The following is a 12,488-nucleotide window of genomic DNA, read 5'->3' as shown; positions in this document are numbered from 1 at the left end:
GTTCCAGTTAATAATATTAGTGCCTCAGCTAAATATCATGTTCGTTTTATGATAATTTAAATTTATAAACTTCCAGTTAATAAACTTAGTGCCCCCGATTTTGTTTACTGCTATGGTAAAATTTTATCTCATTTTTGTTTACTCTATGTTTTTCAAATAATTATTTATGTCCACTTATCAGAAATGTTTGAATAACTGTAGTACCCTGCTTTGTAGTCAGCTCATTTTTTTCTTGTTTGATAAAAGCCTTGGGCATTTTACAAGGAACGTTCTGTGTAAATAGATGCTTAGTTTTTCAACAGCCTGCTCAGAAGCATATCCTCTCTTTTGTCTGTTGCCACCCCCCAGGTGGTAGCACGCCCCCTGGCATCACAGCTCCCACGGTGACTAGCATTCCATCTCCAATCAGTGTCAATGGTTTCACAGGACTGCCACCACCTCAGGCTAACGGTCAGCCCCCAGCAGAGGCCATGTTTACCAATGGAATCCATCCTTACCCGGGTATATCCCTGTCAAAGACGCATTTACACATTAAGTTTCTATTAACCGTTATTTTCATCCACAAATATATAGCAGATTTTGAATAATGCATGGTTATAGTGCGTGTCTTGTGTAAATGTTGATGATTTTAGTGAGTCATTGTTTTGATTAATGTTTGCAGTATAACTGCGGTTGATATTTGTAATTTACGGCAGTTTATCTTGTTGGCTGTTCATTAGATGATCGGATGTATCGTATTATGTGTCATCCACCACAGCCTTCTTTTAGGACTTTTTTTGGAGTTACTCTTAGCCGGTCCGCAGTTAGCTGTCGCGCTCCGAGTCTGTGTGTGTTGTGGAGTTGTTTTTATGTCCAGTGTCACAGAGAGAATCAAACCGCTTGTCTCTCGGCTGTATCTCAGTTTTACAGGAGGTGGTCTTTAGGGAAGACTCGGAGAAGGGCGGCCTGGGCGTGGCGCAGCGGAGTTGTTTTGGGGTGCAGGGAAGCTGTTTCCTGTCGTCGCTCTCAGAAGGTATCGACCTCCCTCAAATCTCAACAGAGACCCGTTGTTAGTGTCGTGCAGTGTTGTATTACCGTTTGTGTTAGTGTGTATGTGTGTTTATGAGTGCACAATGGAAAATACTACAATATAGAAAGAGATAAAAGAAATGTGGGATGTTTATCTATGTTTGTTTAGTCAGTTTAGTTTTTGCTGTATTTGTAGTGTTGCTATTGTTGTGTTTTGTGCATGCATTTGAATACATTTTAATCTATTGGTATTCACATTTCCATTACCAGCCCAAAACGCTAGACTGTAAGCAATTACCAACAAAACATTGAATTAATCAAAATTATCCATTTTTCTTCTATGCCTAAAATCATTAGGATAGTAAGGATATAATATTCATGTTCCATGAAGACATTTTTTTAATTCCCTACCGTATTATATCAAAATGTAATTTTTGTAAGGAGGTGCAGCAAAATGGCAAACAAAATGGCCGATAACGCGCCTACAAGCTTCGCTTGCCGCTGCCCGCTCTTTGGAAATGACCCACTCAAGTTTGGTGTATATATAAAGCTTCGAATTTCTGCTCTCGTGTTCATCTACTCTCCACAACATCATTACAGTGGTTAGCCAATAGAGAGTGTTGAAACAAGGCCCCTCTGATAGATTTTAATACGTTTTCAATTGTTGTATCTCGGCCAAATATTAGGATATGTCCTATCCTAACAAACCATACAAGCTTATTTATTCAGCTTTCAGATGATGTATAAATCTAAATGTCGAAATATTAACTGGTTTTGTGGTCCAGTGTCACATAAAAAGATTTCCTCATACCTTATCTTTCTATTACTTTTGTATTTACTAACTTACATGACTTCAAACCCGTAAGCTTTTCTTTCTCTCAATAAAGCGTGACGGAGTCTCTCATGTATATAATGAACGCATTGAGTGACCAGGGGTTGTCAAACCTTTTTACGTCTTATGTTTTCAATCTATTTAAGTCAAGCCAGACTTTTGACCATCTGCTTAATGATACGCTATCGTTACAACAAACATTATCAGCATAATGTCTTTTATTTCGGAAAACAAAGTAGAAGCTCATTTAAATTATGTATGTTGTGCAGACACCACCACGTACATGAAACCCATTTGTTGACCTCGCGGTCAAAGTCTCCATCCATCTCGAAGTAATACACGCTGAATATTTAAAGGCACTCTAGTAACAATAGTCGAGGAATTTCTGGGTGATCATAAAGACGCGAGTCAGGACAACCTTTACAAAGAAACTTGACATTTTGTTGATGGCTATGATCTTTGGCAGGGATGGCTAAAGTTGGTGGACTTTTAGTTTGGTTTTGGACAGTTATATTGAGCACTATGTTTATAGAGATAGTATGTAATAAAGAAAGTGTGTCATATTTCACTATTTTGTGGGTTTGGAACGACATAAGGGTGAGTAAATGATGACCGATATCGTGTTCTTGGGCAACTTTTACTTTAACTGCTTTCGGTGTGACATTACCCATCCATCAAATAAGCCCCAAACAATCCAGAGATGGGGTGCCGAGATCTTTACCCTGATAGTGTTCACTATTAAGTGACTGAGTCGTACATCTGTGTATTGGTGTTTAGACGAAAAGTAAATATAGGATCTTAGCGGGCCGGGGTAGAACTGCCTTTATTACAGTGAAAGCTCGCAGCTGATTGATGTGCTGTGGAGAGGTGTGGGTCTATATTGTTCTCCACACGCTCTCTGGCTGCTTTTCCAACTCTCAGGGAAAAGCTTGGCAGGGCCCTGCTATAGAGCTCCACGGCTTAATTGTTTAGGGTGAACTGTGTGGAGGGATGATGAGAGGGAGGGATTGTGAGGTAAGCTGCCGAAACGCACTCGATGACCCCCACTGTGTCTCTAACGCTCTCGTCTATTATATCTCTCTCTCTTTCTCTGCAGCTCAGAGTCCCACCGCAGCCGATCCCCTTCAGCAGGCCTATGCAGGAGTCCAACAGTATGCAGGTCTGTCACTCCGTCGGTCGGCCACTCGTGATTTTTCTGCATCTGAACGTGCCGCGTCTACATAAATAAACATTAAGCGTGTTAAGTTAATGAACACGGCCCTGCTTTTATGCGCATTATCTGACACGCCGGCGTGTGTGTGTGTGTCTCAGCAGCCTTCCCCGCTGCATACGGACAGATCAGCCAGGCTTTTCCCCAGCCGCCTCCTATCATTCCCCAACAACAGAGAGAAGGTGAGTGTGACAGTACCAGACATGCAAGACATGTTCAGAATAATAGAGTTGATTCTGCATCAAGTTGCTTTTTTTCCTATTAAAACAAGATTTGTGTATAGATAGAGTTACATTGAAGCTGTCACGATGTCACTGTCAAGTACAGTGTACATGTACAGTATACGTTAATGGAGGACTATTCTGGGTTATTTTAAACTGTCTGTGGACTGCTTGCTGGTGATATGTTGTTTGTTATCCGATGAAAAGCAAGAATTTGTGCAAGCAAGTGCTACATGTCTGCTTTTACACCCACTAGCCATTTTGGCTTTTATGTAAGCACACTGTAAGTATATTACCATCAATTATTTTTTAAATCAAAATGAGTGGTAAGCGATAGTATGATAAAGACATCCATACACATAAAATTGACATTACACTGCAATGTTCCCTGGCTTAGGTTGTATAAGATTGTGGCATCATCTCCCTCCAGTGGTTGATATTGTGAAAGATCCATTACTTGCAAACATAAGTCATTGAAACGTTTTAGGATGAATAACTAGTTGATCTTCATCAGAAGCCATACGACTGCTGTCCTGATTTACTCTATGTGCGTGATTTGTTAAATATGCAATTTTCCATTTATAAAGTACAGATCTAGATAGACAACCTTTGAAGTTCTAGCCGTTTTATTTCTGCTATTTGTGCAAATAATGAAATAATAAAAATCTGTTCTCTACTTTTCTTTTTTTTTGTCCTCTTGGTTTTTGTCTCCTTGTCTCTCTGTCTCCAGGGCCGGAGGGCTGTAACCTGTTTATTTATCACCTGCCTCAGGAGTTTGGGGACGGCGAGCTGATGCAGATGTTCCTGCCTTTCGGTAATGTCATCTCCTCCAAAGTGTTTGTGGATCGGGCGACAAACCAAAGTAAATGCTTTGGTGGGTAAAAATGATTAGACACCTGTGAAGATTACTTTCATTCCTACTCACACTATTAACATTTTTACCACATTTCTCTACCACAGCGAAGCTTTTCCAATAAGACAAAAAACACAAAGTTTAGCATATTTATGTCCTCACATTGCAAAAATATATATTTTTTATTTGAATTTTTGTGTTTCCTCCCCTTAAGCATTTATCTAAAGATAACTAAATGTATTTCGGAAAAAAAAAACATACTTTTAATTTGTAATTTACTTCTTTTTTTAGTTGTTAAAGGCACATAGGAAATTATATGGTTTATTCTTATTACTTACTCATCCTGTTTAAAAAATGTTTTTCAATTTATTTTGTGGAACACAAAACTAGATGTTAAGCATAATGTTAGTGACTGACAGCCTCAGTCCCCATGAACAAAAATAGTTTGCCAATTGTTTTAAGCAAAATCTTTCTTTACAAATATATTTAATAATCTAAAAGCAAAACAATGTTGTTTTTAAGTTCATTTAGTTTGTTTTAGAGAGTTTTAGCTTGTGTTCCTGAAAAACCAGGCAAAAATACTGATTGAGAGACTGATTTTTTGCAGTGTCATCATTGGAGGACATTAGGCTGTAGGGAGAACTGCGGAAGCGTGTTTGTATATCCCGTTTGTAATGAACGTAAACCTGTGTATTTTAATTAGTGCTATCTTAAGCTTCAGTGGCTCCTTGACTTATCAGAGGCATCGCATGCATGAACAAACAGCGCTACTCGGTTTGAACTTAGAATATAAACCTACGCTGTTAGCAGGGGGAGCGCCGAAGAATTAGACGGCATGATGTGATATGCTGAGCTGGCTGAAAATATGGCACCACCTCAAGACGAAGAGAATGAGAAAACGGGGGAAAAAATTAGTGTTGAAGTGTTCATGTGCTAACTGGCAGAAATTTGCTGTCAAGTCAGCAGAAGTTCTTCCATTGTACGGCAAAATACGTTTATTGATATTGATAATGTAATAGCAAGTCGTTTCTTTGGTACAAAAAAGATAGAACAGAATAATATGCGGTACATCCAAAGACTGTGATTACATTTCTAAGACCCCATATAGCCAACTATTAACTAATCGTTTACAAATTGCTGACAAGACTAAGAAACTATGAAGCTGTTAACAGTTTTTCTTTAGAATCTCATAGTACATTTACACTTTTGGTTTAATGCCAAATACGTGAAGATATGAAAGCAGACGTTCTTGTAAATAAATGCAGTAACTACAATACAAGCTATAAAGTAAATTGCTTACATGGCAAATAATTGTTTATTTTTATTAAAGCTTACTAATTTAACTCAATTTATATATTTTTCTTTAGCGCTTTCATATTTTTGCGTTGATCTTTGCAGAAAATGCATTTTAGAAAAGACAGTAGAGACACAAAGAAAAAAATAGAAAGAAATATAGAAAACGTATAAAATGCATCACAATCTCACGGCAAAAACGTAAAGTAACTATTTTACGAGGTGGCGAATTTTGGGTCATTCGTATGAATTCGTATGATCTTATTCGTACATTTTAGTACGATTTACTTTTGCGCCATTGACGTTAGGTTTGGTGGCCGAGTTAGGGGTGGGGCTTCAGAATCGATTTTTTTCTAGTAATCGTACATTTTCGTACGAATTTGTCAGATCGTAAAATAGTTACGAATTCCTGTGAGATCAGGTTGGAAGAATGTGCAATAATGTATGCCATGTATTCCATATAATTCATAAGTTTCTGTAAGATTTTACCCGTAGGATTGTACTACAAAAGCAAACTGTTAATCTATATTTACTCGTCTGAATATGAAAATTAAGTTAGCAGTGTCGCTAGTTGAGTTAGCTAACTACTCCACACAGTGTTCCCTCAGTAAATAGCCTCCTGATTGGATTTAATCTTAACCTTACAAATATTATTCTAGGGTTTTCCGAGACATTAAGCCGGTACTCAAACGCTGCCAATTCGTTGCGACTTTTTGATGTTGCATGTTGTCTGAAAGGGACGTTTGGCCTCTCTCTAAGCCTCGGAGTGACTGGATATTGTGTTTTTAGGTCTGCATGTTCTCTGTGCTTCTGATTCTTGATGACCTTGTATCACACGTATGCTGTTGTATTGTATGTATTGACTTTGTGCATATCTGTTGGATGTTAAACATGTATCTGCTGAATCTGTGACATGATAATTTGAGTAAACATTACAATGCTCTTCTGCCCATTCACTTGTCACCCTTTCTCATTAAAACCTTTCTGTGACCTATTTCTCACATTTCTGCCTTCCCTCCATCCTATCTATCCATCTGTCCATCGCATTTCCTGTGGTTAACTCTCTCATCCATCTGGTGCTTATCTTCTCCTTCCTTCGTTCCCAGGTTTTGTGAGTTTCGATAACCCGGGCAGCGCCCAGGCGGCCATCCAGTCCATGAACGGCTTTCAGATCGGCATGAAGAGACTCAAAGTGCAGTTGAAGAGGCCAAAGGATGCCAACCGCCCATATTAGCCCCGCCCCCTTGCCCCAGCCACCCCTGACCCGGGGGGTGAAGGCCACCGCCGCTCACAGGGAACAACAGGTCAGTGCTGTTTAACGTCAACATGAAAATCAAATCATCCTGTTTTCATTCTTAATATGCATTCTTGTATTACATGTATTGTACGTGGTTTATCAGAGCAATAAAATTGTTTTTCTCCGTAATCTTTCATCAAAATGTAATAACGTGCTCCGTCTGTGAAACATATTTTCGGGTTGATGCTATGTAGGCCTTCAGGCTGCACCCTTTCTGTGTGAATTCGGTAATTTATCGCAGGGTAATGTGAATGTAATATTATGATAATAAATAAAGATAGATTTGAGAAAGAATCTCAAACACGAACTTCACCTTCAGTCCTTACAAAAAATGTCTGTTTAGGAGATTTTTGGTGTTTACAGTCCACCACCGATGGATAAAACCGAGCCACTTTTTTCTCGTCCAATATCCTGTTCCACTCAGAAACATGTCATGTTATGGAAGTTAAATTGCTAATGTCATTTCATATTGACTTTAATCCGGCAGTAAAATAGCATATGATATTAAATAAGGAACCTTCCGGCTCTGGAGAGATCTCGTCTCCGGGGCGGGCGGGGAGAGATTAGTCGTTTCCATGGAGAACATATATCTCATATCTCTCCCTGTCTTTCATGCCCTCATCTAAATGAAGATGGAAAATCAATGCTGTGTCATTAATTTACCCTGCTGATGCCTTTTACTGGGCCAAGTTATTACCTACTTACATTGCTAGTGAGCCATCCACGCCTCTGTTAGCTGCGGAGTTGCATAGACAACACAGCACGACTCCTGCACTACTATATAACCCCCAGCAATATTATGATACATCAAAATACAGTTCTAAATATATTTGCATTATTTTCTAACCCTTGGAAAATAGTTTTGTATCTTTTTGTATTAAATCTTAGATTATGTTTACAGATATGAGAAATAGTTTGCCAATAGGGGGAAATAATAATAATAACTTAATTCATGATTTATTATTTTAAAACAAACACCAAATGTATCTTGTTTTAAGCGTGTTTAGATATCTAACAGCAATTGAAAAATAAGACTTAACACTTCAGTTTAACCAAAAATAAAAACTGTTATCATTTATTTACTCTTATGTTGTTCAAAATCTGTATATGATTATTTTTTTCCGTGGAACATGAAATATATTTTGGAGCAATATCAGAGTGGTTAGGAGTCTTTATAGTAAAAAGTCGAATGTTGTTTGGTTACCACCAATGTTATGCAAAATAGCTTTGACAGGTTTGAAATGATTAAATGATTAAAAAACAATTTTGGGTGAACTAACCCTTTAAACCCTTTTCTCTAAGAGCAAGGTTTAATTTATGCTTATGTCTTGTTTCTCTTACAGGTTTTGTAGAGTTGGAACACATGTTGATAACATGCAAAATGTAATTGAAATCTAAGAAAACACAACTGATTCGGATCATCAGGGCTGGGGATAGGACACTGCTGAAGGAGAACACAGCCGCATGACACAACATCACCACCACCAGGCTTAACGGACCTTCTGGACTTCAGAATTAAACTCAGGGGAGCTGCGGAGTAAATGGACCATACCGTGCCCCCTTCTCTGAACCCCACGCCCTTATTTGAAGGACCACAGGATGAACTACTGAAGACCAACATAAAATATATATAAATATATATATAAAAAAAAGAAAAACGATGTAAGGCCTCGGAAGGCGCTGAATCTAAGTAGGAAAAACACTTTTTAAACTTGATAAACTTTTAGAGGGGAATCATGTAATATTGAAGACATCTTTGGGGAAACTTTTTAAAGAACTGTTTTAGAAATCAACAAAAAAAAGGATTTAAAAAAAAACGAAAAAAAAAAAACGTGAAAGACTTGAATTTTTTGGAAGGATGTGACAATTCAGGACACGAACTCGTCTTCGACTTGGGATGGCCAGCTTTTTCTTGGAGTGCCTGTCCGTTTCCAGGGCTGACGGCTGCCATACGCAGCCTCGGTCCGCTGGGAGAATTTACCTGTCATTCCTTAGTTGTGTAGGGACCAAATGACCAAACCTTTTTATCACAAATGAGAAAAAAAGACTTGTACCTGTAACATAGTCGGACCACTGCATCTCTTGCTGTGCCAATCGGTTTAAGAGTTGTATTTAAAAAAAGATATATGTATAAAAAGAACATATATGACTATATGCATAAATGCATACGTATAGATTGCTGATATGCTTTTGAATACTGGCAGAACTATTTCTGATGGCCCGTCGGGGTCGTTCACTTCGCTAGTTTACAATTACTGCTCAAAATGAAGAATATTTATTTTTATTTCACTTCTAGTTTTTTCTCTGTGGTGAGAGAAAGGGTGCATGGGAAGGGTTGTTCCATAATGCAGCCTTACCTTTTTCTATTTTAATGTCCTGACCTTGTAGTAAAGAGACCACCTTAAAAAGGTTTGAGATAAACAATCCTGTTTATATATAACGTACATACAATATGTATATGTATAGCAGACATTCACGCAATATGTATTCATATGTATGCACCTGTATAGCATAAATATGGATACATACGATATTAATCCCAAAACCCGTATATGTATTTATATGCATATATTTTCTATGTGTGTGTATATATAGAAACCGGCTATTCTATATGTAGAGCTGTAATTTTTTGTAGATTTAACATAGAGTCCGAACCCCTGCTCTGCTTTGGACTTTTACCACTGCAAAGACTCTCAAATCGGCAGCTGCAGTCTGCAAGGCATTCCTCTCGATCCGATATATACAGTAACAACCTGTATCCGCAAACAAACACACACATACACACTCAAGGGGGTGAAACCCCTATACACTTTGTGTATATATGTGTATATGCTACATCTACAAATGCAAAAAGGCCTCTCGATTGAGAGTTTTAAGAGAATCAGGAGCATAACGAAGTAGGACAGGAAACGCTACGGACCTACCTGCCTCCCCACCCTACGGTGTACATCCGCAAACACGTGTGTGATATACGAACCAACAAACATACGGTATGTATCCTGAACGCCGGCTATCAAAACAGACATCCGACGGTTTTTAAACTCCGCCGCGATCGTGCACTGCTAGCAGCCATTCATTTTAATGATGTCAAAACAACGGAGAAACTCTTACTTCTTACAAAAAAAACCGTAAAACACAAAAAGATGACTAGCCTACTACAGCTAACAGCGAAGCCTTCAAATATTTGTTGACATCAAAAAATCTGTGCATCTTGACACAGCCATCTATCGAAACACCCACTCGACGTCTGCTTATGGTTACAATGAAGTGGGCATTATATACGTTTTGCACAAGTATCGTCTGAATCTGCATCACATCGCGTTGTTTACATGTGCTACTTCAGAGTTTGAAGGGGGTTTTGATCGTGTCGAGACTGGTTGGGATACATTTCTAGTGGGTAAGGACTTTTTATTAGGTTAGGTCATGGTTTGTTGCAACGATTGTAAATATATACGAATTCCGATGCTGGTTGGTTCACTTTACTTTAGTGATAAAGCAGTAGTCAGTTCACCTCATTTCAATGGGGAATTTAGTTCTGGATCGACTTGGTTTCAGACTGATTCCGAGAATGTTGCATTTTGCCTTCTATCTTTCCGACACATGGTCATTATTCAGGTATTCCAGGATCTTTTTTGCAAGGATATGCATTCCGTCTGTTTATGAAGCTCATCTTTATGTAGGATTTAGCATTCGACGAGTCTTGTTTATATCTGTCTATCTCTCTCTCTCTCTCTCTCTCTCTCTCTCTCTCTCTCCATCCGTGTGACGTTTCAGCTGCAACTGTTTACATAGCAATCTGGAAATGTACGGTTGACAAAAGAAGACAAAAGATAAATTTTATTCTAAATATATATAAGTATATACATGAACTACTGAATATACTGTAAATGTTTTTCTCTTTTTTGCTCTGTTCTTCTGTATATAGGTTTGCATATTTTATAGTCTTTTACTTCTATCTAGGACTGGATGATAAAAATAATCGAAAGACAAAAAATGACAACAAACTAAAGCAGGTTCAAATCTAGTCTTTGGAAATGCAGTATGGTTGTATGGTGTTTCATTACGGAACGTAAGATGAGCCAATCAGATTTGATCAGAACATGTAACGTCACTTTCAGAACTGCTGCCAACATGCATATTTATTTGTCTATTTATGTATTTAATATATGTTCTTTGATTTGTAATGCCATTATTTTATTTTGTTTGTTTTTAATACACTTACTTTTGTATTTTTATGCACTTGTATTTTCATTTTCGCGTGCTTGTAACCGCATCGCATATGAGTTTGTCACTGAAACGGCGCTTTTTTTAAGTATATTTTTACATGATTTGTATTGTATTAAGACACAATGGAACAATACAACTGGCAGAATCAGGGTAATCCTTTATGGAGAATGTAGAACTCGTGAAGGACCGGTGTCAAAACTTTTTGCTGCACCTGTTTGAACTGTCTGCTGTTTTTCTGTTCTGCAGTTCCTCACGTGTCAGAGCTCCGATCTGCTTCATTGCTTTTTTCAGACAGAGAAAAGAAAAACCTGCACTAATCCATCAACCTCTCAGCAACTTTGTTTTATTGCTGTTCTTCGTTAGCGCTAACTGTCCTCAACTCTTTGGAATCAAGAACAATAGTCTGAACTTACAGAAACAATGCAGTAAACTGGGAACATATAAAAATAAGCTTTTTCAGACATTTTGAGCACAGTTGAGAGTGCCGGGTGGTACGTGTGGATTTTTGCCAAGTCTATCACAATGCGATTGAGCTGTATTCGCAGTTGGGATGCTGTCGCAGCTCATGCCGTTTTCCTCAACTCCACGTTTCTCTGGTCCCTAGACTCTCTTTTGTAATTTTACTGAATGACGCGTTTCTGCTTAAGCCCAATAATAAAGCACAGTGTAGAATAAACCAGCATTACACGTGTCCCATTTCCTGCTCTCTCTCAATGCAAGCCTTTTATGAGTTGTTTTTATCTTTTCTTTTATGGATTTGTGGAACGACTGATGTACTCCGAGACCACTTCAAAGGCGAAGCCCGCTCACACACACACACAGAGATGCGCTTCTCTGAAACTTGCTTTACAATGCTACTGATCAAATTAGACCAATCGCCCTGGAGCAATGTTTGGCTGAAATCCCATCGCATATGCTGACACTACCTGATCTAGTCTGATGTATGAAATATCAAAGCATATACTGTTTGTGTTGAATTGGCAGGGGCGAAGGGGCATGGGAACGTGGGAGATGCACTTAGGGCACAGGATTGGTTATTGCCCAGAATGAGAAAATAATTACTATACGTATCTGTGGAAAGGTATATTACTTTTTTACAGCAAATTTTGTGGAGTACAGGTTTAGAAAATCCATTCACTAGTCACTGCATGGGTCCATTTGAGTCCTTTGAGATTGACTGTTATACCCAAATTATATACCCAAAGTTCTAATAACATTTGAGGTCAATTTGACCAAAGCACTGTAGAAAAAAAATACAATAATTGAAAGTCTTTTGCACTGGAGTAATGCAATACATTTCCTAATCTTTGAAGTACGTTAGCAAATTGTTTATAATCTCTTCTCGTAATTTAGAAAAATCGTAAAGAATCAACATGATACGGAAATGCCCTTCGAATGCCCTGGACAGACATTTAGCATACAATAAAATAATTACAGACCACCTTGTGTTCTCGAGAACTGTGAACTACAAAAATTCCAGGTAAAACCTTGGAAAAGTCAGTGAATGTAATAAGGGCCATCTGCCTGAACAAACACCACACCTTATT

At 38.2% G+C, this 12,488-nt stretch overlaps 1 protein-coding gene across 1 annotated transcript in view; it reads left to right on the top strand.

Moving 5' to 3' along the window:
- celf4 (CUGBP, Elav-like family member 4) overlaps positions 1 to 6,651 on the top strand; it is a gene marked incomplete at its 3' end in the record, with an annotated part of 65,773 nt that extends 59,122 nt beyond the window's left edge. The window contains 7 exon segments of the mRNA XM_079487027.1: positions 349 to 501; positions 841 to 866; positions 868 to 1,012; positions 2,937 to 2,999; positions 3,152 to 3,232; positions 4,002 to 4,133; positions 6,524 to 6,651. Of these exon segments, the coding sequence (XP_079343153.1) occupies positions 349 to 501; positions 841 to 866; positions 868 to 1,012; positions 2,937 to 2,999; positions 3,152 to 3,232; positions 4,002 to 4,133; positions 6,524 to 6,651 (728 nt within the window).
- Positions 6,652 to 12,488: the final 5,837 nt, after the last annotated feature.

This window comes from Barbatula barbatula (assembly GCF_947034865.1).
Source record: "Barbatula barbatula genome assembly, chromosome: 22".
Classification (NCBI taxonomy): Eukaryota; Metazoa; Chordata; class Actinopteri; order Cypriniformes; family Nemacheilidae; genus Barbatula; species Barbatula barbatula.
Note: the sequence above shows the minus strand (reverse complement) of the source record. Positions and strands in the feature narration are given on the sequence as shown.